Here is a 26595-nt window from a genome sequence, read left to right as displayed (position 1 = left end):
GAGGGGAGGGGAGGGGAGGGGAGGGGAGGGGAGGGGAAAGGATAGGTGAGGCGAGGTGAGAGGAAAGGAAAGAATGGTTATTTTCTCTTCCAGTTCATGTATAGTTTATCACCAAGACAGGGAAATCTATAGTTAGCAGTAACTTGAAGCACCAGCCCTGGGTCACATAACTTCCACCATAAGGAAACAGAATAATAAATGCTAGCAGCTGATGTCCTTTCCCTCCATTTTGTAAAGTCCAGGATCCCTAATTGGAATGATGCCACCCATAGTAGATAGGTCTTCCTGAATTGACAGAAACACACTATAGTAGGCCACAAGCATACCCCAAAGCACATCTCTCAAGTTATTCTGTATCTCTAAAGTTAATAATGAACACTCCAAAAACTTGAGCAAAACTTAGAACTAATTTCTGTGTACTTTACCCAAGCTAAGTGTATGGCCGTGCATATGAATGAAGAGAATACTGCTCTTTATTTTAGCATATTTATTTTATTTTAGCATATTTTTAACATGTCTTAACTAAATGATATGTAAGTTCACATTTGAGTTTAACTGGTGCCTTGAGTAGAAATACTCTTTAAAGAACAGCACATCATGCATCAAGGAATTAATAATTTATTTTTGAAGCACTTGTCATAGTTTCTTTTATATTATGATGACAAAATACCATGACCAAAACACTCGTAAAAGAAAATGTTTAACTTGATGCTCATGGTCACAGAGGGATAGAGTCCATAGCAATCAATAGAGGGAGCATGGCAGCAGGAGACAGCTCTGCACTGATGCAGGGATTTAGAATTTTTACTATTTTTATCATTATTATAGAACTATGAAGTCTTTTAAGAAATTTATGTATTTATTTATGTATGTATGCATTTATTTATTAATTTATTAATTTATTTATTTATTCATTCATTCATTCATTCATTCATTCATTCATTATGTGGCTTTTTTACATAGGATTCCTCTGTGTAGACCTGGCTGTCCTGGAATTCCATCTGTAGATTATACTTGCCCACTCAGGAATCTCCCTTTGACACCTGATACTGGGATTATGCACACTACCACTTCCAGTTCTCTTTATTCTTGAAATTGTAATGCAATTGCAACATTTATCTTTTCCTCTTTCTTTCTCCAAATCCTCCCATAAATTCCCCCTTGCTCTGTTTCATATTAATGATTCTTTATTTGAAACCATACATACATCATACAAACTTAGAAAGTTATATTTGGGGTTATATACATATATGCAAAACTAATGAAAAGAGAGCTTACATCTTGATCAACAAGCATGATACAGAGACAGAGCTAACTGGAGCTAACAAAGGCTTTTGAAGCCTTAAAGCCTGCTTCTAGTGACACTACTTCTCCAACAAGACCACACCTCCTAAACTTTGCAAGTAGCTCTGCCTACTGAAGACAAAGTATTCAATTCATGAGCCTATTGGAGCCTTTCTCATTCAAACTACCACATTACTCTCCTTTTAAAAAAGCCTAGGTTAAATTACAGTTAACAAGATAATACAAGTTATTTACTGTCATTGATTAGCTTCCTATCCCATTTCTAAGTATTTTGGTAAATAGTCAAAGGGCAGCCTATTGACTTTGTAAGTGCGGTTAAAAAATGTTAATTGCACATTAGTATGATCAAGAAAGCCAGCTTACTAAGGCGGGTTGGAAAAGTAGAATTTAAGTATTCACAATCATTGCTGGAAGTAGAAAACCTGCCATTTGCTGAGAAGTAGCTTGTTTGCATTTATTTCTTTTTTTTTTTTTTTTTTTTTGGTTTTTGAGACAGGGTTTCTCTGTGTAGCCCTGGCTGTCCTGGCACTCACTTTGTAGACCAGGCTGGCCTCGAACTCAGAAATCCGCCTGCCTCTGCCTCCCGAGTGCTGGGATTAAAGGCGTGCGCCACCACGCCCGGCTCTGCATTTATTTCTTGTTTGTTCTTGAAAATTAGTGGGAATACCATATCTGAAGATTCTAGAAAAGGATCCCAACACAGTTTGGTGAGTTTGGTAAATTTTCAGGAATGTAATATTTTCTAAGTCCCTTCCTATGAGGTCAGGACCCTCCATTTGTAAGCCTATTTACCAAATAGCAGCATCTCACAAATCTTGTTCATAACTGTACTTTTGAAGATGAAACCATGCCTTCACACTTGAAGATGTGCTGTTTCCACAGCCTCTCTTGGTATAAAAAATATTTGTTCAGACACTATGTAGCTAATTGAAAGTCAATTTGATAAAGTACCAAAGATAAAGTACATTTCAGAGATAAACAAGAGTTCAAATTATAGAAAAGTTGGTAAAAATCTTTTCTAGAAACCACAAACTTTTACAGAACATGATAAAGGCCTACTTAAAAAAAAAAAAAAAAAAAAAAAAAAAAAAAAAAGAGCTAACCAGTTAGGTTTGCTCAATCTTAATCTCTTTAGGTGCACTTAAAAAGTCTGTATTTATATTTTACAATTCCATGTAAAGCATTTTGATAGTATTATTTTCCTTATCCTAACTCCTCAGCTTGTTCTTTACTTCCTTACCTACCCAACATTTTGCTATATCTCATTTTAAAAACATTCTTTCCCAAAAAAATACCATAGCACATGGCAACTCAGTAGCAAATGATCAGCCTTGGAAGCACATACATACAAGTACTGTATTTATATATGTAGAAACACACATATGCACACACACACACACACCTATTTAACAACAATTAATGAATATGAGACCGTATATTTGACAGAGAGGAAGAAGTATGTGGGCGAGTTTGTAGGGAGAAAAAGGAGAAATTATGTAATTTTAATCTAAAAAATTAATAAATTAGTGAAAAAAAGCCCTCCCTTGGAAAACAAAACATCCCACACAAAAAAATCATAGAGTCTTATTTGTTATCACCAACTACTGTTCATCATTGTGTCTGCCCTGGAGTGTGAGTGATATACCCAATATCGCATCACTGAAGGAAACCAATTTCCCTTACCCAGCAGCTAACAATTGCAAATAGCTTTTTGGCAAAGGATGGGACTTTGTGCCCACCTGCATATTTCTCCTCCTTGCTGGTGTTTTGTCAGGCATGAGCATGTGCAAGTCTTATACACGATGTAAAAGTCTTTGTGAGTTTGTATGTATATCTGTTCTGTTCTATGTGGAAAATGCTTGTTTCTTTTAAGTTGTCCACTGTCTCTGGCTCTTAGAACCTTTCCACCTTCTCTTTCCATACATCCCTGTACATTTAGGAAAGGCTTACGATGTAGATTCTGCTTTTGAAGCTGAATACTCCAAAGTTCCTCATTCTCTGCATACTTTCTAGCTGTGAATCTTTTACTTAATTACCATCTATTGCAAAAGAAGCTTCTAGGATAAGTACTGAATGATAAACTACTCTATGGATATAACACTATATCATCAGTGGTTATTTTTTTGCTACAAAAATCAGACATAATAATAATAGTACATTTTTTCCTAGGTCCCATGATATATGTAGAATCAGATTTTTTTGTTTGATTAACCAGTATGAAGTATGGGGTGTATCTCATTGAAAATGTATATATCCAATTTTATTTGGGGATCGTTCATAGCATTTGTGGCAGTATTTCACCAGTGGGCAAATCTGGAAAGCAGGTTGTTGTTATATCTTTCAGGGTTCATAATCAGGTAAGATTTATCATTAATTTTCTTATCTAGTGGTTATCTCACATTGTGACACAATGAATAATAAATAATAAAAGTGAAATTGTCAGATGAGCATTTGATGACATAAACATGTGGTACTTTTTAGGAATAATGCCTTACTGACAATGTGGAAGGCAGCCCCTAGCCTGTGATATTTGTAAGGGACTATGGGACTCTTTTATCTAATAATTTGAGAAGATATAGCCAATTCCTGTTACTGACTTTTTTATTTTGTAACATACAATGTTTAATCGGAGTGCCCCCATTTTTAAATTAATAAGGAATTATACATATATATATGTATATATATATATATGTAAGTCTCTCTCTCTCTCTCTCTCTCTCTCTCTCTCTCTCTCTCTCTCTCTCTCTCTCCCTCTGTGTGTGTGTGTGTGTTTGTGTGTTTGTGTGTTTTAGGAAGCTTCTAAAGTAGTATGCTTAAAAAGACCCTATGTGTTAGTTGTTACTCCCCATATTTTCTTCTCTATCCTGCCCTCCCACCTCTTTCCTTTTCCTTGGAAGATCCCTTCCCTCAACCTCACTCCTAAATGGTTATATAACCTCTCTCAGTGTTCTAACTAAAACATATATATCTAAAGCATAAAAGCTAACATCCACACACAAGAAAAAAATGAAATGTTTATCTTTCTGAGTCTAGAATAATATATTGATACAAGGATTCCATAAGGTCAGGCTAGCCTTGAATTTACTCTATAGCCTGAGGTGATCATAAATTTCTGATTTGCCTGTCTCTGCTTCCTAAGTGCTAGAAGAACAGTTGTGTACCTCCCTGCCTAACTTTATCATTTTTAACAGGATATGAGAGGATGGTGCTTAAGATTTTCCTTTTCCTTTATTTTGATAAGTGGTCTATAGGTAGAAACATATTTACATAAATCATTTGCAGCACTGAGTTAAACCTTAAAGATTTAACATATTTCTGTAAGCAGAAAAGCTATATAAGGTGATTTGTGTCCCTACCCAAAGAACATAAAATACAGTGTTATTAGAAGAAACTTTAAAAACAAACTCTTTCGGGTGGAATAAACAAGGTCCTTTGCGGCAAATGTTGAAGGATACAGGTAGTTTGATATTTCTATGCTCTAGTCATCCTAGTAGCAAGATCATACTTACCATGTAGTTGCTTATATTTCTCTGTATTCATAAACACAAATACTAAATTTTATTATTGTTATCTCAACTGTAAGGAATACAGTCTAAAACTTAAAACTATTAATGACAACTAAGAAATCAACATTATTGACACATCACTCCTGCGCCCATACCCAAAAGATGTCCCAACATATAACAAGAACACATGCTCCACTATATTCATAGCAGCCTTATTTATAATATCCAGAAGCTTGAAAGAACCCAGATGTCCCTCAACAGAGGAATGGATACAGAAAATGTGGTACATTTACACAATAGAGTACTACTACTCAGCTATTAAAAACAGTGAATTTTATGAAATTTATAGACACATTGATGGATCTAGAGGATATCATCCTAAGTGAGGTAACCCAATCACAAAAGAACATACATGTTATGCGCTGACTGATAAGTGAATTTTGGCTCAGATGCTGGGAATACCCAATATACAATTCACAGACCACATGAAGCTCAAAAAGAAGGAAAACCAAAGTGTGGATACTTAGGTCCTTCGTAGAAGGCAGAGCAAAATACCTATGGGAGGAGAGACAGAGACTGAAGGAAAGGCCATCCAGAGACTGCCCCACCTGGAGATTCATCCCATATACAGTCACCAAACACAGACACTATTGTGGATGCCAACAAGTGCTTGTTGAAAGGAGCCTAATATAGCTGTCTTCTGCTAGGCTCTGTCAGTGCCTGACAAATACAGAGGTGGATGCTCTCAACCAACCATTGGACTGAGCACAGGGTCCCCAGTGGAACACCTAGAGAAAGGACCCAGGGAGCTGAAGGGGTTTGTAATCCCATAGGAGGAACAAAAATATGAACCAAACAGTACCTCCAGAGCTCCCAGGGACTAAACCACCAACCAAAGAGTACACATGGAGGGACTCATGGTTCCAGCCTCATACGTATCAGAGGATGGCCTTGTTGGGCATCAATTGGAGCCCTTGGTCCTGTGAAAGCTTGATACCCCAGTGTAGGGGAATGCCAGGAAGCAGGAGTGGGTGAGTTGGTGAGCAGTGTGAAGGGGGAGGGGATAGGGATTTTCCGAGGGGAAACCAAGAAAGGGAATAACATTTGAAATGTAAGTAAAGAAAATATTTAATAATAAAAAAAGAAATCTTAACATTATTGGGCCATAGGACCCTAAAACTATGAATGACATTGCCATAATAATTTTTATAATCCAACTTTTAGCAACCAGTGACACTTTATTGACATCAAATAGGAAAATTCAAATACCCACTATCCACACAGTATGAAATGCTATTGAAACATGCCTACTAGTGACTATGCCAACCTAGACTTACCTGTTTAAACTAGAGGTAAGATTTTCCACGACTTTCCTAGAAGTGGAGAATGCTAAAAACTGCATTCCTCTTTTCTTATCTAGGTGTTTTCTGACAAAATTCTGTACATGATCCATTTCCTTTAGTGTCTTCCTGGTTAATATTTTATTAATTAGCCAATAATCCAAGTCTTTATTTTATATGGAGTCATTTTCTGTCATCCAAATAGTTTGTCTTTGTAATCTAAAAAGCTTCATTCTGTACATTTTATATATATATATATATATATATATATATATATATATATATATATATATATACACTAAACAAAGTCTAAAAAGCCTACTGGTTTAGTTATCTTATTAAAATTCTGATTTGTGGTATTGACTAGGAAGCATTTGTAAATTCTCTGTTTTATACTCATTATCTTTAATTGTAAAACGGTTTTCCTTGAAATAGTTAATGAATATCCTCTTTTCTCAGGTTCTCCATATCGAGACAAAATCACCATAGCAATTCTTCAGCTGCAGGAGGAAGGCAAGCTGCACATGATGAAGGAGAAGTGGTGGCGAGGCAATGGCTGCCCAGAGGAGGAGAGCAAAGAGGCCAGTGCTCTAGGGGTGCAGAATATTGGTGGTATCTTCATTGTCCTGGCAGCCGGCTTGGTGCTCTCAGTTTTTGTGGCAGTGGGAGAGTTTTTATACAAATCCAAAAAAAACGCTCAATTGGAAAAGGTAAATGTCACATTTTTGCAATTTAAAACACTGATTTTTCTTCTGATAAAACACAAGTAATCTATTTTCTGCTATTTCCAACCATGAGAAATGCTTTCAGCTGTGGCTGTTAATTGTCTCATATCATTCATTCTACCTACCACTAAAATATATATTTTGTGAAATATATCAGTATATTTCACAAGGACACATGATCATCCTCATAATCTTTAAATTTATTGATTAAATGTTTAATTGTCAATTGCAGGAAAAATAGATATCTCTATCTTATTTAGGACTAAGTATGTGTATATATATATATATATATATATATATATATATATATACTTATATATAGAGAGAGGGGGGAAGAATGTACGTATATATACTTGAAGTTCAGTACTGTAAAATTAATGGAAGGATATTGTTACTGAGGGCAGAAAAAGCAGAAATGATATTATAAAAATAGAAATGTTCTGTCCAAAATAATCCCAGGTTTTAAAACAGCAATTTGAAGCTAGATAATAAATACAATTTAACTTCAGTAGAATTCTCTCAGATTCTTTTGTTAGAACAATTTTGCTTGCATTATAATAACTTAATAATTTTCCAAATTAATAAATATATAAAAATATTGTAGTTTTGACACTACATATCTTTCTTAATGAGTGTTTTACTTACTATATTAAACATCTTTATGAAAATATGTAAAATCACATAGGTGTTAGAATAATTTTTCTTTGTACTTAAATATATTTAGTCACTTGTACAAATACTTTTGTAATGTAAAGTATGATAGGCAATGTTAAAACATGTAAAATGCATTCTGCTAATATTCTTTGAAATGTACATACCAGAAATTATTTTTGTAAAAGCATAGTTGAAAAATATCTTTCTTTTCTTTTGATGATTTAATGTTATAAATGTTGACCCACTCTTGAGCCTGAAATTTGAATATGGAATATCTTAAAATTTTACATGATTATAGTACTTGACACATTTTTTGGAATCTTCTACAAATGAATATTTTGATAACCCTATTCGATCTGATGTTACCATGTGTAATTTTTGAATATTTCAGACACTTGTAGAACTTATGTTCTCACAATATTAAGACTGTATATTTTTGGTAACATGACTAAACCAAATTCTGTTATGTTAAAATAAGTTAATTATGTATAAGTACACTTTGGCTACTCTGGTCTTTCTATGATGTAAAAAATGGGTTTGAAAGCAAATCAAAATGAGCAACCAAGTTTAAAAAAACATCAATATATCAATAGAAATTTTTCAATGATTTGCCAAAACTGGTTTTTGGTTACTTTAAAATAAACCCCATATTTATGAAGGATTATTGGGTTTTCTAGTGAGAATGTCTAGTCTTCTATATGTAATGATTCTTTTAAGCCTATCTTAATTTTAAAATAAAGCAAATTGAATATAGACGCTATTGAATTGTATTGTCATTATCTAAAGATGTTTCTTTGATTTACCTGAGCTGTGTTCTTGATAATTAAAAAAAAAATCATTCCTTTCCATTAAAACTCAAGGAGTGTGGTTATTTAATTCTGTAAACAAACCTACATGGTTGTTATCACCTCTAACTGATTCAGTTCAACTCTTCAAGATATCTAGCTTCAGAAATATGTGAACTTACTAAAACTTTTAAAAAAATGAAATAAATTCATATTTATTGGCAGGTTTAAATAAACAATTATACCCACATACTATATTATATATACACATATTATATATATATATATATATATATATATATATATATATATATATATATATATATATATATATATATATATATATATATAATGATGGAGGATGACTGTGCTGAGCTGAGAGTAAGTGAATAACATTTGACCATCATCATTGATTCTCACAGAATCTACATTAATTTTATAATGAGCCCAAGTTTCTCTAACTCTGCATAAGAACCTGCAGTAATTGTCCCCAGCCACAATTGCAGGGTTTCAGCTTCTCTCCAGTTTACTCACTTCCAGTTCCTCAGATCACTTTAAAATATGCTCAGGTTGCCAAGGTCTTACTTCTTATTTTGACTGGAATGACCGCTGCACTTCATTGTTCATTGAATATTTCCAGCTACCATTTCAGGCTAGACAGTTAGATTAGTCATTATACTGCCCAGCACAGTTTCCCCATGATAAAAAATAATATGTCTGATCTCTTCACATAAGCTTGTTTCTGCAAGATATAGGTGTATGGTGATATTTGTTGTAACAGAAAACAACATGAATTGTACATTGTTTTATGCTTAGGTAGATGTATGTTGCATCATTTAAAATATTCCTCCTCACATTATGATAGTTTAAAAGTTATTTCTCTCATACTAAAACATGCTCAAATATTAAGACTGGCTATCTTTTATTTATGGACCTCCCCAATCATATCTTTCTTACTTCTTAATACATTGTTGCATTTACATTTCTTATTTCAATGGAATACCTTTCTCCCAATAAGACATTTTTCCCCTTTAGAATTAAAAATTCTAAATTCACACCACCCTTTTAAGATCTCCAAAACTTTAAGCAGTACCTGATGCCAAATTTTATCTATCCATCTATCTATGAACTGTCTGTCTGTCTGTCTGTCCTCTATCTAATCTATTTATCATCGATTGTTCTAATTATCGTGTATATATATATTATTTGTATACTTTTCTCAATCTGATCTGCCTAACATAGTTATCTCTCTATATCATTTAAATGAATAATGTAGCTCATTATAGGAACATATTTTAAAATTATAAAATAGAGAATATCATTGTTTTAAGTAATTCAGTATATTAGACTAAACAATTATTGGTTTATTGATTCTTCCCATTTATGGTGATAATTTTTAATTTTTTTATTTCTTCATACTTCTGGAAAAATTCTCTGGCTAGATCATTCAGAAGTTTGATATTATAATTCAGCATACTTCTAGATTTTACTGTGAACTCTATCTATATCGATATATATATATACACCTATATATATTTATATTCTTTCATTCATTTGTTATACATTTGTCAGTTCTTTAGCTTAGATTTTATTAATAACATTAAAATCAAAGTAAATACCTGTGAAGTTTCCTAATTAATATTTTTAAGAAAGCATACCTGCAATGAGTTGTTTTACATATTAAAACAGACAAGAACCTGTAGTTCCATAATCAGCCACTAAATGCTTCATTGTCTACTCTCTCTTCATCTTCATTCACACTATAATACTTTAGTATGTCACAAAGGATAAGTGAAATATACTTATCTGAATGAGCTGAAATAAATAAATAAATAAATAAATAAACAAACAAACAAACAAATGTTTGCCATTTATTTGGTTTACATAAGGAAAACACATTTCATTATGAAGTTTAAAGAATGCCTGTTCACATTGTTTTATTGTATACCCTGTATATAAATTACTGAGTTTCTTGAAATAAAAATATACGATGGTGCTGAAATAATTTTATGATTTTTAAGATGAAATGAATATAGTTAATATGTCTAACAACTAAAAATTAAAAGTGCATGCTCCCATCTTAAAATTGTAGTACATGGGGCTAGAGAGATGGCTCAGTGTTTAGGAGCACTGACTGCTCTTCTGGAGGTCCTGAGTTTAATTCTCAGTCCCCACATGGTGGTTCACAATCATCTGTAATGGGGTCTGATGCCCTCTTCTGGTGTGTCTGAAGACAGCTACAGTGTACTCATATACATAAAATAAATAAATAGTTCTTTTGAAATTATACTATATGTATTCTGATTTGAATACATGTATGTGTTAAATTTTCCAACATGTTTGAAGTGTATATTATCTCAGAACTATGACAGAAGGTTGTTCTAGTCATACTCCACCTAAGTCAATGTAATTGTTGCTGAGGGAACACTGGGCTGTCTCAAACAAGAAATTCTGCTATATTTTTCCAGTAAATAAAAACAAAATGTTTGTGCATATGTAGAAAGTTTTCATGTATAGTTTTTAAAATATATATATATGTATATATATATATATATATATATATATATATATATATATANTATATATATATATATATATAAATATATAAGATGGCTGTAAATATAAGGGGTAGAGGTCCAAGAAAAGTCAGTGGCTCAGTTTGATATCTGTTAAGAGGAAATTTAGTTTAAAATTTCAGGACAAAAGATCTTTATAACAGAAAATGTTTTTAACAGAAAAGAACATCTCAAACTGAGTGACTTACATTTTATCATAATCAAATCTATGAACAAGCTGTTCTCATATCTTCTTAAATGAGTTATTCTCAAAATTTCGAAGGACTGATGTAACAGAAGTAATGCTTTTCAAAGAATTTCCGTATTAATAAAAATCTAGCAGTACAGAAATTGTTCACAAAGATTTTATTCCTACATTTACATTTTACAAGTTATGCCTAAATAAAATACAAATATCTACACTTTTAAATAATTTTATTAATTAATTTACTGGACATCTTTATCACAGACCTCTCTCAGTCTTTCCCTGTCCATCATCCCTTCCTCCCTTTCTCCTCAGAAAAGGCTCAGAGAAAGATTTGTCTTGGCAAACCACGCTGCAGTAGGACTAGGCTCATCTTCTATTGTGGATAGATAGGCAAGGCAATCCAGTTAGGGAAAAGGGATCCACACACAGACTAAACAGCTACATTTGGTGAAAGATATTCAACTGAATTAAAAATTTCAAAAGTGAGAATTTCTAGGATGATGCAATAGAAGAAGTTTAGCAGTTAAGGGTACAGATCTTTAGAACTCAAGCTCAAATTGTGAGTAAAACTGAATAAATGGTCCACTTGGAGTCATTTTTATGTCACTCTCTAGAAGTAGGATGTTCTTTTGTTTCCAAAATGATATGCATAAGAACTAATGCATGATTTTTAAAACTGTCTTTTATGTAAACACCATTTATATCAAAACAGGACTCCTGACTTCATGTTCCTGTCTAATCGCCCAAATCAGCTAATCCATTCCTGTTGGTTGAAAATAATAACCCATTTTCTTAATCACTATAAGGTATATTCTAAAATTAAGGCTGGGCCTTGATAAATAATTATGCTATCCCATTTTAATAAGTGACTTGTGAGGTTTTAAGACATGGTTCCTCCTTTAGATTAAAAAAAAAAATCCCAATGTCAAAACCTTTGAACTTATCATTGGCAGAAAGGAAATGTGCATCTTCAGGGTTAGTAATGCTTTCCATAACCAGAGGCACTGGCCTGACACTGTTTAAACAATGATCTCCTCTAGAAAACGCATTTAGAAAGATATATGAAATTATAAGACAATTGCATCACTTCCTTTCCCTTCCCTGCTCCAAATTGTTCCACATTCCTGTTACTCTCTGTCAAATTCATGGCATTTTTTTTCATTAATTGATATTATATAAATATATGTGTTTAATGATTTCTGTTTCAAAATATTTTCCTTTAATTCATTTATGTCTGTGTATGCATGGACCCATAAATGTGAATACAGGTATTCATGAAGGTCAGACATTGGACCACCTTATGTAGGTCCTGGGAACTGAATTCAGGTCCTATGCAAGATCAGGACACACTCTATAGGTCTTGTTGACCTGTTTCTTGATTGTTTTTTTCCCCCTGAAGTTGCATTTAGAACATGTATAAGTTAGATTGTTAAGCTGGAAAAACACATTGGAGCCTTTGATCACACTCCCTTTTTAATTATTTCTGTTACCAATGTTTTAAGGTCTGTTTTTTTTAATTTAAAAATGTACAAGCACAAATCACATTCATAATTGGGTTTGACTGTCTTTATTGCAAAAAATGAAGCAATATGCAGACATATGAACTTATAAAAAATGCTTTAAAGGGTGTGGTCTGAGAACCTGTCATTTCTTACATATATTCAAAGAAAGACTTTTATTTTAAGAATGATCTCACTCTAGCTGGGTAGTGGTGGCACACAACTTTAATCCCAGCACTTGGGAGGCAGAGGCAGGTGGATTTCTGAGTTTGAGGCCAGCCTGGTCTACAGAGTGAGTTCCAGGAGAGCCAGGGTTACACAGAAAAACCCTGTCTCGAAAAACAAAACAAAACAAACAAAACAAAACAAAACAAAACAAACAAACAAAAAAAGATCTCACTCACTCCTAGAAGCTAAAATTATTGAGTAAACAAAAACTAAAGATAGAAAGGCAGTTTTCAGAAGCTGAGCAGTTAGAGGCTAGGGGCAGGTAGGGGATGTTTGAACAGTGGCTGTCAGGTTATGCTTAAATAACTATAAAGAATTCTGGTGTCTCCCTTTTTTTGTGTACAATTGTTGATGATGTTAAAGGTTAAGGGTTTTAAAGTTAAAAAATTATACTTAATAAGAATCAAGCTTTTTTTCATTTAGCTGTAATGTGAAAGTCACTTGTATATTAATATCATTGTTAACAATTATGAAGTTGGTGCATCTTATCTTCTTCTGCTTAATAACAGAAGCCTCCAGAGCCTGGCTCCTGGTTGTGTGAATGGGATGATTAGCAGGAATGTGATGAGCAACACTTTTCTTCTCAAAAAGCATCCATTGCTGCATTGACTAAAAGGCTTCTGTAGCTTTATGCCTTTATTTATTGGTTGTACAGGTTTAAGTAAAGAAAATGTAACAATATGAAGTAGTGGTTTACTTTTATCAATCTGATTATATTTGAAAAATTTAATATAAAAATGGGTAAATTTTGTTTGATGTAAAATTTCTGAGAATACTTTATATTTATTATAGTAATTATCAATATGTGTAGTATTAATGAACAACCCAGGCTGAGTGTAGTATGCTATATTGTTTAATGTCCTGACAGTTATTTTTCACTTTTGTATATTTTTTTGTTTGATTTATAACTACAGTGCATAAAAACTAAAGATTACTAAGAAGAGAATTTAGGTAAATGTTCAGTTAGCCATGAACTCATGAAGAAGGAGGTTACTTGAATATTTCAGGATTTGCAGATCTCTAATACTATTGATATAGCAACCTGAGATCTACAACTTATTTTCAAGGCTTAGTTTTATTTTCTCTAAAATTATAGCAGTTATGCAAAAGTATCTCTCCAAAAACTGTTGTGTAAACTTTCCTCTAAAAATAAAAACACTTTTTAAAATATTTGAACATTTTTAAAAAGTTGGAATAGTACTAAATATTAGGATCAAAATTGATATATGGTTTGAAATTCAGTATTTTAGCTAGTAATTTATACTCTTAGTGGCTTCTCTGTTATGTTATACTTTAGGTCAACTCACTTGTGATATATAAGATATTAGGTGTTTTATATATCTTTAAGCGCTGCCAATTATAGTCAGATAAATTAGGAGATAATTTTGGTCACATTAAATAACATTTATTTTTCTCATAACACCGAGATTTCTGAAAGTATTATATAACATTTATGTATTTATTACACTTTATCTGTATTTATTCAGTTATTACTTAATGTGATATAATTTTCTGTGAATAATCCCAGTGACCATTTTGACTGTATATAACTCTTCATTCTTGAGTAAATGCCTAATAAAACCAGCAAAATAACTGGAAAATATCAATGTATTAGTTGTCTATGTATATTTAATTTGCCATTAATTAGTTTAAGTGACAAACACAAACAAAACATTTTGATTGTTCTTCAGTGCCTCATAGATGTTCAACAATCTTTCTATAGATGTTCAATTCTTTTAGGCAAAATGACTGTAAAAACTTTTCAATGAAAAGTAGAATACTGTTTAGTTACATTATTACTTTTAAGGAATAGGACAGCAGGTCAAATAAAATATAGTTTCTTAGTAAAATATATATGAGTATTCTTGCTCAGAGGGCAAATATATTTTTAATGAGGATTAGTAAATGTTAATTGAAAATAAAAAACTAATTCCATTGTATCAGTTTCTGGTTTTAGCATAGAGTAAACTTCAAGTATGTCTATGTGCTATGTAGAACATTTTTACAGGTAGATCACAGCCTTCTTCATTTCCAGGGATGTGTAAATAACAGGTTGCTTCATTCAATGTAGTGAATTTTATGAAGAGTTTTACTTATTCTAATGCAATTATACATGCTAACAGCTCAAAGATTTAAATTTTCATTTTCAGGAATCTTCTATTTGGTTAGTGCCACCATACCATCCAGACACTGTTTAGTAAACTTTTGAAACTTTCTAAAAGAGGTTTTTAATGATGGTTAGTATCCTTGTGCCTTACTTTTCCTTTTTGTAGTCTGTTACCTTAATGTGGAGAAACATTTTACTGTTGTTTTCACTCGAAGGAACTTCCCACACTGAAGAACAAGCCACAAGGGTTCTTCCCCAACATAAGGGTTTAAAGGCAAGGTACCCTTCTGTCCCTCTGCCTTACTCCTTTTTTTCCCTCTCTACCTCCACTCATCCTTCTCTTTCCTGTCATTCTTTCTCTTGCTCTGTAGTGACACATGAGTATTTTAGAGACATTTCAAATTAAAATAAGAAAAAAAATACCTCAATCCATATTTAGAATGATCTGCTTCTCTTGAATGATATGAAATTAAAGCTATATTTAAACATCCTTATAATTTTTAACCAGCACAGACTAAAAGAATAAAGGCTTATATAAACTCTATGGATTTTACTGGAGGCAGAGATCTATTTGGAGAATTTGTAATTTGGAACTGGGGTAGATAATGGCAGGTCAAAATGTCAAGAAATGAATATAAAAAAATCAGAAATATAGTTCAAAATTTATGGTTAGCAGACATTGGAATGAGAAAAAAGAGAAGAAAACTTTTATCTCACAGAAAATTTATTCATAAACAAAACTATCTTTCTGGTAAAGGTATACTGATAGGTAAAGAAAGTACTAGCAAATTTCAGCTCATTCAGAGAGAAAATTAACACAATTAGTATTTTAAAATTATATAATAAAGACCACAGATTGATTAAAAGTTTTTGTTACAAATTTTGTCTATTTCATACGTGACTTGCATTGGAAATGGGGTTTACAGTTTAATTAAGATTAATTAATTAAGATTATATAATAAGAGATAAAAATAAAAGATTGAATATTTAATTGAAGTAATATTTTAATTATCCTTTATATTAGTATCATAAATTTGACACTATGTGGCATTACTTCAAAATTTTTCATATATATTAATGTGTGGTCTGAAGCAAGCACTAACTACTAAGGATTAAATATCTTATTATAAATGAGATACAATCTTTTCTAGTAGAAGTTATATGCACATTGATTTTTTCCATGAGAACAAGCTACTTAGCCTATTCTTTTAATATAAAATTAATGTTTCCACTTTGTTATAAAACTTATATGATCAAAAAAGTTGAGGATAAGATGGCAAACCGTGTTAAACATTAGTTGATATTTAGGAACTCTGTATTAAATAAAGCCATCTTTCAAACAATTTAAATTCATTCACACTTTAAACCATTTTTAAATGTCAATGGGATCAACTTCTAACCTTGTCATAATAACTGTATTTTATTAATTGATTCTTCTATTAAATGTTTCAACAGAAAGTCAAGACTATCTTACCTCAAGACAATGTATTCCTTCCCCTTTTGGAATCAGATTTTTCCATTTCTACCGTGTTGTCATCATCACCATCTTCATCATCATTATCATCATGTTGTTAATAAATACATCTAATAGAAGGTATTAAGCAATAAGCAAAACCATTCCAATGTACCAGATGACAGTGGCATATAGAGTTTTGAATTAAAATATGTCATAAATTTCAAAAGCCATAATATAACACATGATAAATAATGCCAAGCAATAGTTCTGTAGTATGAGGTGAGACCATTACTACCATTTAATCTTCACCTATTACAAGTGCTAATACAGTAATTGTTTTACTTATTCAAAGTTACTAAAGTCTTGGTGTTTTCTATTGTATTTTATGAAGCTTCTAAAGGGCAAGCAAACCTTACACAATTCATTCAGAAGCAGTGTTAAATAAAAAGGCACTGGAGTCATATGGAGCTATGGTTAACTATGCTGCTGTTTGAACAGCATACACATGCACAGCAGCAAGAGCTCAGTATTTTTTCACTTCACTGAGAGTGGAACACTGAAAACCCAGAGTCTAGAGAGAACAGAATCAAAAAGAGGAAACTCACTTAGCGAATAAAACAAAATTGAATAAAGAAAATGTAGGCTGTGGAAGGAATTTTCTGAATGAAACTTGTATTTTATAGTGAGGCAATAAATAAGTTAGATTCACATTAAGGTTTAAAGTACTCAGCACAGCATGTCCAAGAACAAGGAGAAGTCAGAGAGGATGGGCTTGGACACCCAAGCAGAGAGTGATGTGTGAAGAAAAGAAAAAGACTGCAGAAAAACAACAGGAACATAGGTCATGACAAGGGGACTGATTTAGAGAATATCTCATAAGAGAAAGAGGAGAAAATGATTTGAACTGCATCTTATGTAATGAAAAACATTGATATCAGAGAATTCTTTATGAAACAGGAGAAAAAGATTTGAACTGTTTCTTATGTGATGAAAGACATTGATATGAAAGACCTCAGTTTTTCTACTGACTACCTGTAATCTTTCAACAGAAGAGAAAAAGGTTAAAGAACTTACTAGAAAGTAAGGATATGGCCATGAAGTAATAAAACAGGTTTTAGAACAATGTTTAAATCACAAAACTATAGACAGGATGGTTTACTGTGTATTAGCAGTTACAATTTGCATTCTCTCTTGAGTTATTTTAACACAAACACACTGAGGCCTAAATAATTTGTAATAACAGTTTTAGTGTCACAAATGATTATACATTCAAAATGTTTTTAAAACAATAGAAACACTCACTTATTATTTTTTATCCTGTATCCTAATATGATAAACTACAAAGCAACAATGGTTAACTCAATAGTATGTCTCAAAATATCTATTTTTATCTCATCATGTTTCATACCATTTTTAGAGTAGTAAATATTCATAAATGTCTAACTTTATATATTGTGTAAATTTTTAGTTTTTTGTATAGAAGATGCTAATTATAGCCTCATCCCATCTGAACTTTCATCTATAGTATGTAGTTGGATCTCACATCCGCTCTCTGTGTCTTAATCAAGTAAGGAAATAGATTAACAGAAATATTTTGCATAAATGAGTCATATGGATGAGAAACACTGAACTAATGAGACTGATATGTATGCAGAATTGGTAGAAAATCTTTTGCCAATAAGATGAAAGTCATAGAGTTATCCTATCCACCTGGGATAAACAACTTTTGTCTTTCCATTATGAAGACATTGATGATGAATTATAAATAATGCGTGTTTAGGTGTTTAAAATCTGACCAGTTCCCATTTCATGATTGTATTATATATGTTTCTAGTCACTGTCAATGTTGTATAGGTATAATAATAACAAAACTTGTAAATAAATTTCACACTTTATGTTTATATTTTGTTTGTCTGAGTGCCATTTTTGTTGTTTTGAGATATACAGCAGAGAAACAATGTTTAGAGAAGACTTGTGTATCTCATCTTCTGACCTGAAAAATACATCTTATATTATGATTACTTATAAGACATGATTGAGTACCTGGTAGAGATTTGTTTGTGTTTAAATTTTAAAGTAGACATCTATATAATGATAATAAACTTTACATAGTATCATAGTAAAATCCAATTTGATCTATTTGAATAATAAAAATTTTAATGGAGAGTTTATTTCATTATCAGGTGGCAGATTTCTTTAAATTAGCACATATGTTGTAATATTCTCATTATTGTGTTTCATGTATTAAAATATAATACTTTGTTATAATCATCATGAAACTAAATGTTCTAGGCTGGCATGCTGGCCAGTCTGTGAAAATGATTGTTACATTCTGTCTGCCTATAACTTTTGTAATGCCTATCTCTCTGTGTTCTTCTGTAGAGGTCCTTCTGTAGCGCCATGGTGGAAGAACTGAGAATGTCCCTGAAGTGCCAGCGTCGGCTCAAACATAAGCCACAGGCCCCAGTTATTGTGAAAACAGAAGAAGTTATCAACATGCACACATTTAACGACAGAAGGTTGCCAGGTAAAGAAACCATGGCATGAAGCTGGGAGGCCAATCACCCAAGCACAAACTGTCGTCTTTTTTTTTTTTTTCCAAACAATTTAGCGAGAATGTTTCCTGTGGAAATATGCAACCTGTGCAAAATAAAATGAGTTACCTCATGCCGCTGTGTCTATGAACTAGAGACTCTTGTGATCTAAGCAGTTTCAGTGATCAGACTTGATTTACAAGCACCATGGATCAACCAAGTTACACGGGGTTACACTGTTTATCATGGGTTCCTCCCTTCCTTTGAGTGAATGTTACATGAAAATGTTGTGGCTGGTTTCAAATGCAGTCCAGAGAGAAACTGCTGGTTCCTTCTGAAGCTCAACTGTTGTCAGGAGATGGAATGTTGGTGCCCAAAAGGATAACCAATAAAAATGCCATAATTTAAAAAAAAAAACAAAACAAAAACATGTGTGAAATCAGCAAAAATTGTAGTGTCACAAGAAACAGTGCAGTCCCATGGTCACCAACAAAATGAGGTGATAATGTTACTAGCCCCCAATACTCAGTAAAATCATCATCTGAATAGATAATGTGTTCATAGAATGTGAAAAAATGTAAGGCAAAACACATCAGTATTCAATAGAAATGGAACAGAAAGCAGACCACCATCAGTTATTTTTCTTTCTCAATAGTCTGTGTCATCGATTGTGATATAGATGGCAATTATCTATCTAATTGTTTTCTTAAAATACCCATGGCAAATATATTAAAATGTAACTTGCTCCCAGGAACCCCTACCCTAACCTACACTAGAAATAAAAAAGCAACCACTGGTATAAAGATTCTGATGTAAAAGATATGTTTTGCAATCCTTGTCATGAATTGTAAAACAGGGCTCAGTATTACTGGTTATATGAAAGACTGAAGCTTTCATTCTGACATTCTGATATGTCAGCTGAAACTTTCCTTCCTCCTGGAAAGGACCTTGATGGAGCCTGGGCAGATTACATTGATAAGACTGGGGACTTGTCACCAATACAAAACTACGTGACAGAACTTTGAGGTGGACTGCATTTAACAGTAGTCACAATGTTAAAAGAACAAAATTCTTGAGCAGTTTTTTTTTTCTGTTTTGTTTTCAAAAAATGTTCAGGTTTATTTGTGGAAATGCAAGATTTCTATGAAAATAGATTTTGTATGGAAATTTTTGTAATACTTTTTATCAACAAAATAAGAACATGTGTTCCTGTCAGGGGTGTGATGTCAAGCATGAACGGTAGTGCGTGTGCACCACCAACGTTTGGTGAAAACTATTTTTATCAAGAAAAAGGAATCATAGAAGAGAAATATTTTCAAGTTAGATACTATAAAAGCTAGGAGCACTACCACCACGGCTTGTCACGCCACACCCCTGAGTCCCACAAGGCAGATAACATATTGTAATGAACAGTTGTGTGTAAAATGGTAAAAGACACAGACCTCTTGACAACATTGTGAAAACAGTTGAGTGCACACAGTTTGCTGTTTGAATCCAATGCACAAAAATTTTACAAAACTCCATTAAAATTATGTCCATTTTACTTTCAGCTTTGGCTTTGATTTTTCTCTTGCATGTGTAAATGAATGTAACGTGGTGGTTTTGTATAGAAAATATACATCAAGAGGTCTTAGGATCTCAAAGTTAGAATCTTCCCAACTTACAGCAAAAAGGAAAAAGACAACCTGGAGGTGCTTCTCTCTCTCTCTCTCTCCCTGCCTCTCTGTCTCTCTCTTTGACTCTGTCTCTTTTTGTTTCTGCCCTTTCTCTATATCAGTTTCTCTCTGTCCCTCTCTACCTCTGGCTCTATCACTCTCTGTCTCATTTACACACACACACAAACACACACACACAAACACACACATACACACACACACACACGAATAAAGACATATACATTGGTTTTAGAATTAGGGTAGCTGGAATAAAAAAATATGATTGTAGAGATGGCAACTTTCTTATCTCATTTGTAACTGAAAATTGACTAAGTTCCCTGTACTGCATTATGTTGTGGAATGGTAATTATCTATTTTGGTTCAACTCATATCCAATTTCAGAATTTTCTGTGCATTGATAATTCAATAATCATCAGCAGAGGAACAAAATGAGAAAAGTTCAGAATTAATAATTAATTTTAGATCCTAACATATTAATAGAAACAAACTATAACAGTTTCATGTTTTGAAAATCAAATCTGTAAGATTCAATTGATTTTCCTGATTAATTAATTCTAAGTGTGTAATTATAATTAGAATCTCTGACAAAAAAACCACTGAAAAAGTTTCCATAATGTATTTCTTAAAATAGTAAAAATTGCATAATCAAATTGTCTCAAATTAATTAAGATTTATATATGTGAGTACTATAAATATTTTATGCAATGATTACTATCAGATTTCAATGATTATTTTGTTTAAGCTACAAAAGTAGCTATACAAATCACTGCTAAATTAGCAGTACTGGTGTATTAGTGGCAACCAAGTTAAAATAAGGAAAATAATACAAAGTATTCACATTATTAATATACTGTTTTTAACAAACAAATTTTAAATTTTTTGAAAATATGAATTTGTAATGGAAACAAATTTCAGTATTAATATTATGGGGAAATTTTGTGAATATATAGAATCTGACGCATGTAGAATTTGCACATTTGATGAGAAACTGTGTCAAAATTGATCAATTGAAGCAACTCATTTAATAAAAAAGAACTCTCACTAAGCAATGCTTTAACATGTTTTAAAGATATAATTTTAAACATTTGGTAATCTTATATATGTGAATATAAAAACCCATTAAATATTCATATCTTAATTTACTTAAAAAAGTTTTAACTTCAATTTATTACTGAATTTAATAATCATAAACATTGGGTATAAAATTACAACTTTATTGTTAAGCAGCCAGAAGAGAATGAATTCTGGAAAAATTTGATAATGATTTTATTGAAAAATCGAATTAAGTTCTTAAATATGTAACAACCTTACTAGATATTAACTTTATAAATGATATTAGATGTTTATAATATATACTTTTACATTCTAATTCTAATTAATACTTCATACATGTATAAGTACTTAGAATTTCTAAAACATCTGGCCATAATATATATATTAATTTTAATTATAGTAAAAATGCTAATTACTTTCATACATAATTTCAAACAATGAAAAATCTCTAGGTTGGAAGCATATAAGAGTTCTCAACATTTTCTAGAGGAACAATCAAAAGCAAAGAGAAGCTAACACCTTTTCTAGGCAAAATCAGAACCTATGAATTGAGAGGATGAATGGAGACTCATGGACTTCAGCTATAGAAACCAACAAGGATGGAGGCACCAGAGGTTTTATACCCACGTTTACTACAACTAAATTATCAGTATCTCCCTGGTCACACCAAAGAAACACACATAATTACCACTGAACAACCCTAACTCCCATGGGAGCACAAGAGAAATATAGTCTAGTTTATAAATGTGTAAAATGAAGAATAGTTTATTGATGGGAATGTTTCAGATATTTTGTTGCTCAGTTATATCTACATATAAGTGCATATGTAATAAAAATACAAATCACATGGCACCATTCTTGGGTGGTATAGATATGAAACATTACTGGTTTCAAAATGTTTAAAGATTGTGTCAACTTTTGATGTCTGTTTACTTTGAAATATATTGTAACTGCAGAAAAGTGCATATACAAGGCATATATACACAGAATTGCTGCTAGTTGTTATAGTTTTAGCCATAGTTATTATGCCATTTAACCCAGGCTCAATGAAAGTCCTCTGACTTGCTGATAACATTTTCAGGGAAGAAGTTACAGTGATCTTTGATCATGAAATGTATAATTAACTCATCTGTGTTTGATTATGCCAATAGAGTGTGTACAGCACTGTAGAGAAACAGTCTTGGGATTTTGTGGCAGCTTTTAAAGGTAGAATCATAGCAATGAGAACTTTGGTTATGCCTATCCTACCTAAATGTATACAAAATTTGAACCATTCTCCTCCACTGTGAGCTGATAGGTGACCAGATCTGCAAACGTGTAGAATTGTGAAGTTTTCCCCTTGTCTTTAGGTATTTGCCTCAATGCAAGTTCAAATGTCATAAATTTTTTTTAATTTCTCTTAAAATATGTCATTTACTTATTTGATTTTTTTCCTCAATTTTGGTGGTTTATAGAAATGCTGAGTAGGCTCAATGGGTTTTAGATATTTTATGTCTATTATTCTACTCTAGTCTGTAATTATTTGATATGCATTGAATCCTAACTCAAAATTAGTTCCTTGGAAAATTTGAAGACTTTCCACTATTTCCTCTCTTTCTCCCTCATCTATTTCCCATTTTCTCCTCCATTTCCATCTCTTTCCCCCTTTCCTCATCCTTTTGTATTTGTGTGTGTGTGTATCTGTGTGTGTGTATACTTGTTTTTGTATTATCTTCTCTAATGTTCAGATTGCTGTGGAAAACCTAAAGTCATGAGGACTTCTTCTTCTTCTTCTTCTTCTTCTTCTTCTTCTTCTTCTTCTTCTTCTTCTTCTTCTTCTTCTTCTTCTTCTTCTTCTTCTTCTTCTTCTTCATCTTCTCCTTCTCCTCCTTCTTTTCCTTCTCTTCCTCCACCTCTTCCTTTCTTCTTCTTTCCCTCTTCTTTCACCTTCTCTTGTGCCTCCTCTTTTTGTTTCTCTAACTTCTCTCTTTGTCTCTATCTCTGTGTTTCTGTTTCTTTGTCTCTGTCTCTCTCTGTGTCTCTGTCTGTCTGTCTCTGTCAGTCTGTCTGTCTTTCTCTCTGTCTCAGATGTAGATTGATCTGTATCAATTGTACTAACCCTTACTAGACTCCTTAATAAAGCTACTATTTTTTTAATTTTAAGAAAAGACCTTGAAATAATACTTCATCATCTTCCTTCATATTTCTTTTGTTCTCTCTAAATCTGTTCTTATGACTTGTAATTACTTAACTTTGAATCTTCAGTCTATTTACTTTTCTATTTCTCTATACTGTTATTTTAAGTCTGTAATCTAAAATACTTTTTTTTGTTTCTCCCATCTTAGATATTGTTTTAATTTCTGTAAGTTACTGTTTAATTCCTATGACATCTTCTCTTGTATCATAGTAGTTGATCATAATTGTTCTATATTCCCATCATTAGGAAAAGACATTGTATATCCCTGTTCTTTTCTATTTTTTCACCTGGGTTGAAGGTATTATTGAGATAACAGTTGACTCTTTTACCCTCCAATTACTCCTCCCAGTTCTTTCCCACTTTCTCTCCCACATGTATCTACTTCCACTTTGTCTCTCATTCAAAAAGGACAGGCCTCTAAGAGATAACAGCAAAATGTAACTACATGAAATATAATAACATAAAACACACAAGCAAAAACTACCACATCAACATTGAACAAGATAAATCAACAAAACCAAAAGAGCCTCAAGAAGGCAGAAGAATCAGAGATCCTCTTATTCACTTACCTCAGTTGAATTAGAATTGGTTCTTATCCTGTGGGTAGTGACCCATTTAGAGGTAGAATGACCCTTTCTTAAAGTTTTCCAGAGACAATATAGATGTTTACATTATGATTTATAACTAGCAAAATTATAGTTATGAAGTAGAGGCAAAAATAATTCCTGGTTGGGGGTCATTACAACATTAAGAACCATATTTGAAGGTTCTAGCCTTAGGAAGGTTGAAAACCACTGAATTATAAAGGGCCTTGTCTCCTGGTGTCCTCTACCCTTTTGAATCTTTCACATTTCTCACCTCCTCTTCTGGTGGGATTTAGTGGAGACATCCCACTGAAAGCTGTGTTGCAAATACATCTCTTTGTTAAATGTCATCAGTCAACTCTTACTATTCTCTTTATGATGATGTAAAGTAGAATAAACATCACACTGGCAAATTTTTGTTTATGTTAAGTTGTGACAGAATGTTCATCTAACTTGAGTAATCCTGTAGGTGAATATATGTGGGCTACTTGTTGAATAATCTGTCCAAATACCTCCGTTTGGTTTTTACTTCATGGGTATATTAGATTTGCTGAGAGGTGTCTTTTAACTCCATTCCTAATGCCTTGAAATCCTGACCACTATATTTCAGCAACCAGAGTCAAGAGCTTATCACTGCAAATTCTGCCCTGTGTGTGAGTGAATAAAGCAATTTTTGTCCCATTTTTTCTGAAAATTTGCATTTAATTATATCTCACATTCTCCATATTAGAATATACATTTTCCTCTTTTAAAAATATGCACACCTGACAGACTGTGTTTGAAATAGTGGGAACACCATACTCTATGGTTCCAGTGTCTGTTTTGACCATCACATTACTATCTTCTCTCCCAAGGGCCAACTCTACCAAGTGGAATATGCATTTAAGGCTATTAACCAGGCTGGTCTTATACTTGTAGCTGTCAGAGGAAAAGACTGCTTAGGTTTTGTCATATAGAAGAAGGTACATGACAAATTACTAGATTCCAAAATAGTAACACACTTGTTCAAGATAACTGAAAGCAATGGTTGTATAATGATGGGAGTAAAAACTGACAGACTCCAGGTACTAATGGCACACTATGAGGTAGCTAATTGGAAAGACAAAGTTAACTATGAGTTTCCTGTGGACATGCTATGTAAAATAATTGCTGATATTACTCAAGTGAACACACAGAATAATGAAATGAGGCTGCTTTGTTGTTGTGTGATTTTTTACTGGTATAAATGAAAGAAACAAGGCCCTCAAGTGTACAAGTGGAATCCCATACATGTTAAGCCATGACAGCAGAAGTTAAATGAATATAACCAGCCAGCTTCCTTGAAAACAATAAGTGAGGAAGAAATTTGATTGGATATTTGAATAAACATTTAGGTAATGTAATTGCATGTCTGCCTACTATTCTGTTGATTGATTTCAAACTTTCACAAATAGAAATTGGAAGAGTTAGAGTTGAAAATACTCGATTCAGGATTCTTACAGAAGCAGAGATTGGCACTCATCTTGTTGTTCTAGCAAAGAGACTGAACATTGTCTTCAGTTTACCAAATCTATGATGCCACTTGCCTGTGTGTTTGATAAAAACCAACATCATAGAGGCTCCATGGTTGAAAAGGGAACCTCTTCCACTCCTGCCACTGAGCTGCTTAGGACTCTGTGTAAATAAAAACAGTGCTTTTGGAAAAATAAATATGTACACTGTACTTAAAAATAAACACATGGAATTTTTATGTGATACATTAAAACCTAACTCAAAAATTTAAAGAAAAGCTACAATTGTCCACTTCCATTAAAAGACTCCTTGTTATTTTATGTTCTCTTTTTTACCACTATTAAATTGATCCACTATTGCTATTTCCTGTTTCTTTGGTGGTTTTCTGACATAACTGTGTGATCCCTGATTTTTACACAGCTCTCTTTGATGAGTCCTGCATCTGTGTATGTATGTATGTATCATTTTCTGGGATGATCTTTGGCTTCCAACATTTTGTTTCATTTTCTCCTCATTGTTCTTGACATATTTATATTTAAACTTCCTCATTAATATAATTTTTATATAGAACAAAATTTTATATGCATAATGTACTCTTGTCTGAATTCACTCTTTTCTGCAGCTAGAACTCTTTCTTTAAAAACCATTATTCAGAAATCTAGTTTTAAACCAAATAAAATGTGTATGTACTGTGTTCAAGTTACATTCATACA

At 32.5% G+C, this 26595-nt stretch overlaps 1 protein-coding gene and 1 pseudogene across 4 annotated transcripts in view; both read left to right on the top strand.

Moving 5' to 3' along the window:
- The window catches only part of Grik2 (glutamate ionotropic receptor kainate type subunit 2), a 676604-nt gene extending 656097 nt beyond the window's left edge, over window positions 1–20507 (top strand). For 2 of the 4 annotated variants that reach the window (XM_021173658.2, XM_029482440.1), the window contains exons 16-17: window positions 6611–6861; window positions 18751–20507. In XM_021173658.2, the coding sequence (XP_021029317.1) occupies window positions 6611–6861; window positions 18751–18915 (416 nt within the window). In that variant the 3' untranslated portion in view covers window positions 18916–20507. Of the gene's footprint in view, window positions 1–6610; window positions 6862–14955; window positions 15043–16367; window positions 16453–18750 lie in introns of those variants that run through there. The other 2 variants (XM_021173659.2, XM_029482441.1) reach the window with 2 other exon arrangements.
- On the top strand, window positions 20104–26146 carry LOC110302675 (annotated as a pseudogene).
- The last annotated feature ends 449 nt before the right edge of the window (window positions 26147–26595 follow it).

This window comes from Mus caroli, chromosome 10 (genome assembly GCF_900094665.2).
Source record: "Mus caroli chromosome 10, CAROLI_EIJ_v1.1, whole genome shotgun sequence".
Taxonomy (NCBI): Eukaryota; Metazoa; Chordata; class Mammalia; order Rodentia; family Muridae; genus Mus; species Mus caroli.
The sequence above is the reverse complement of the archived record's forward strand: the minus strand, read 5'-3'. Positions and strand labels throughout refer to the sequence as shown.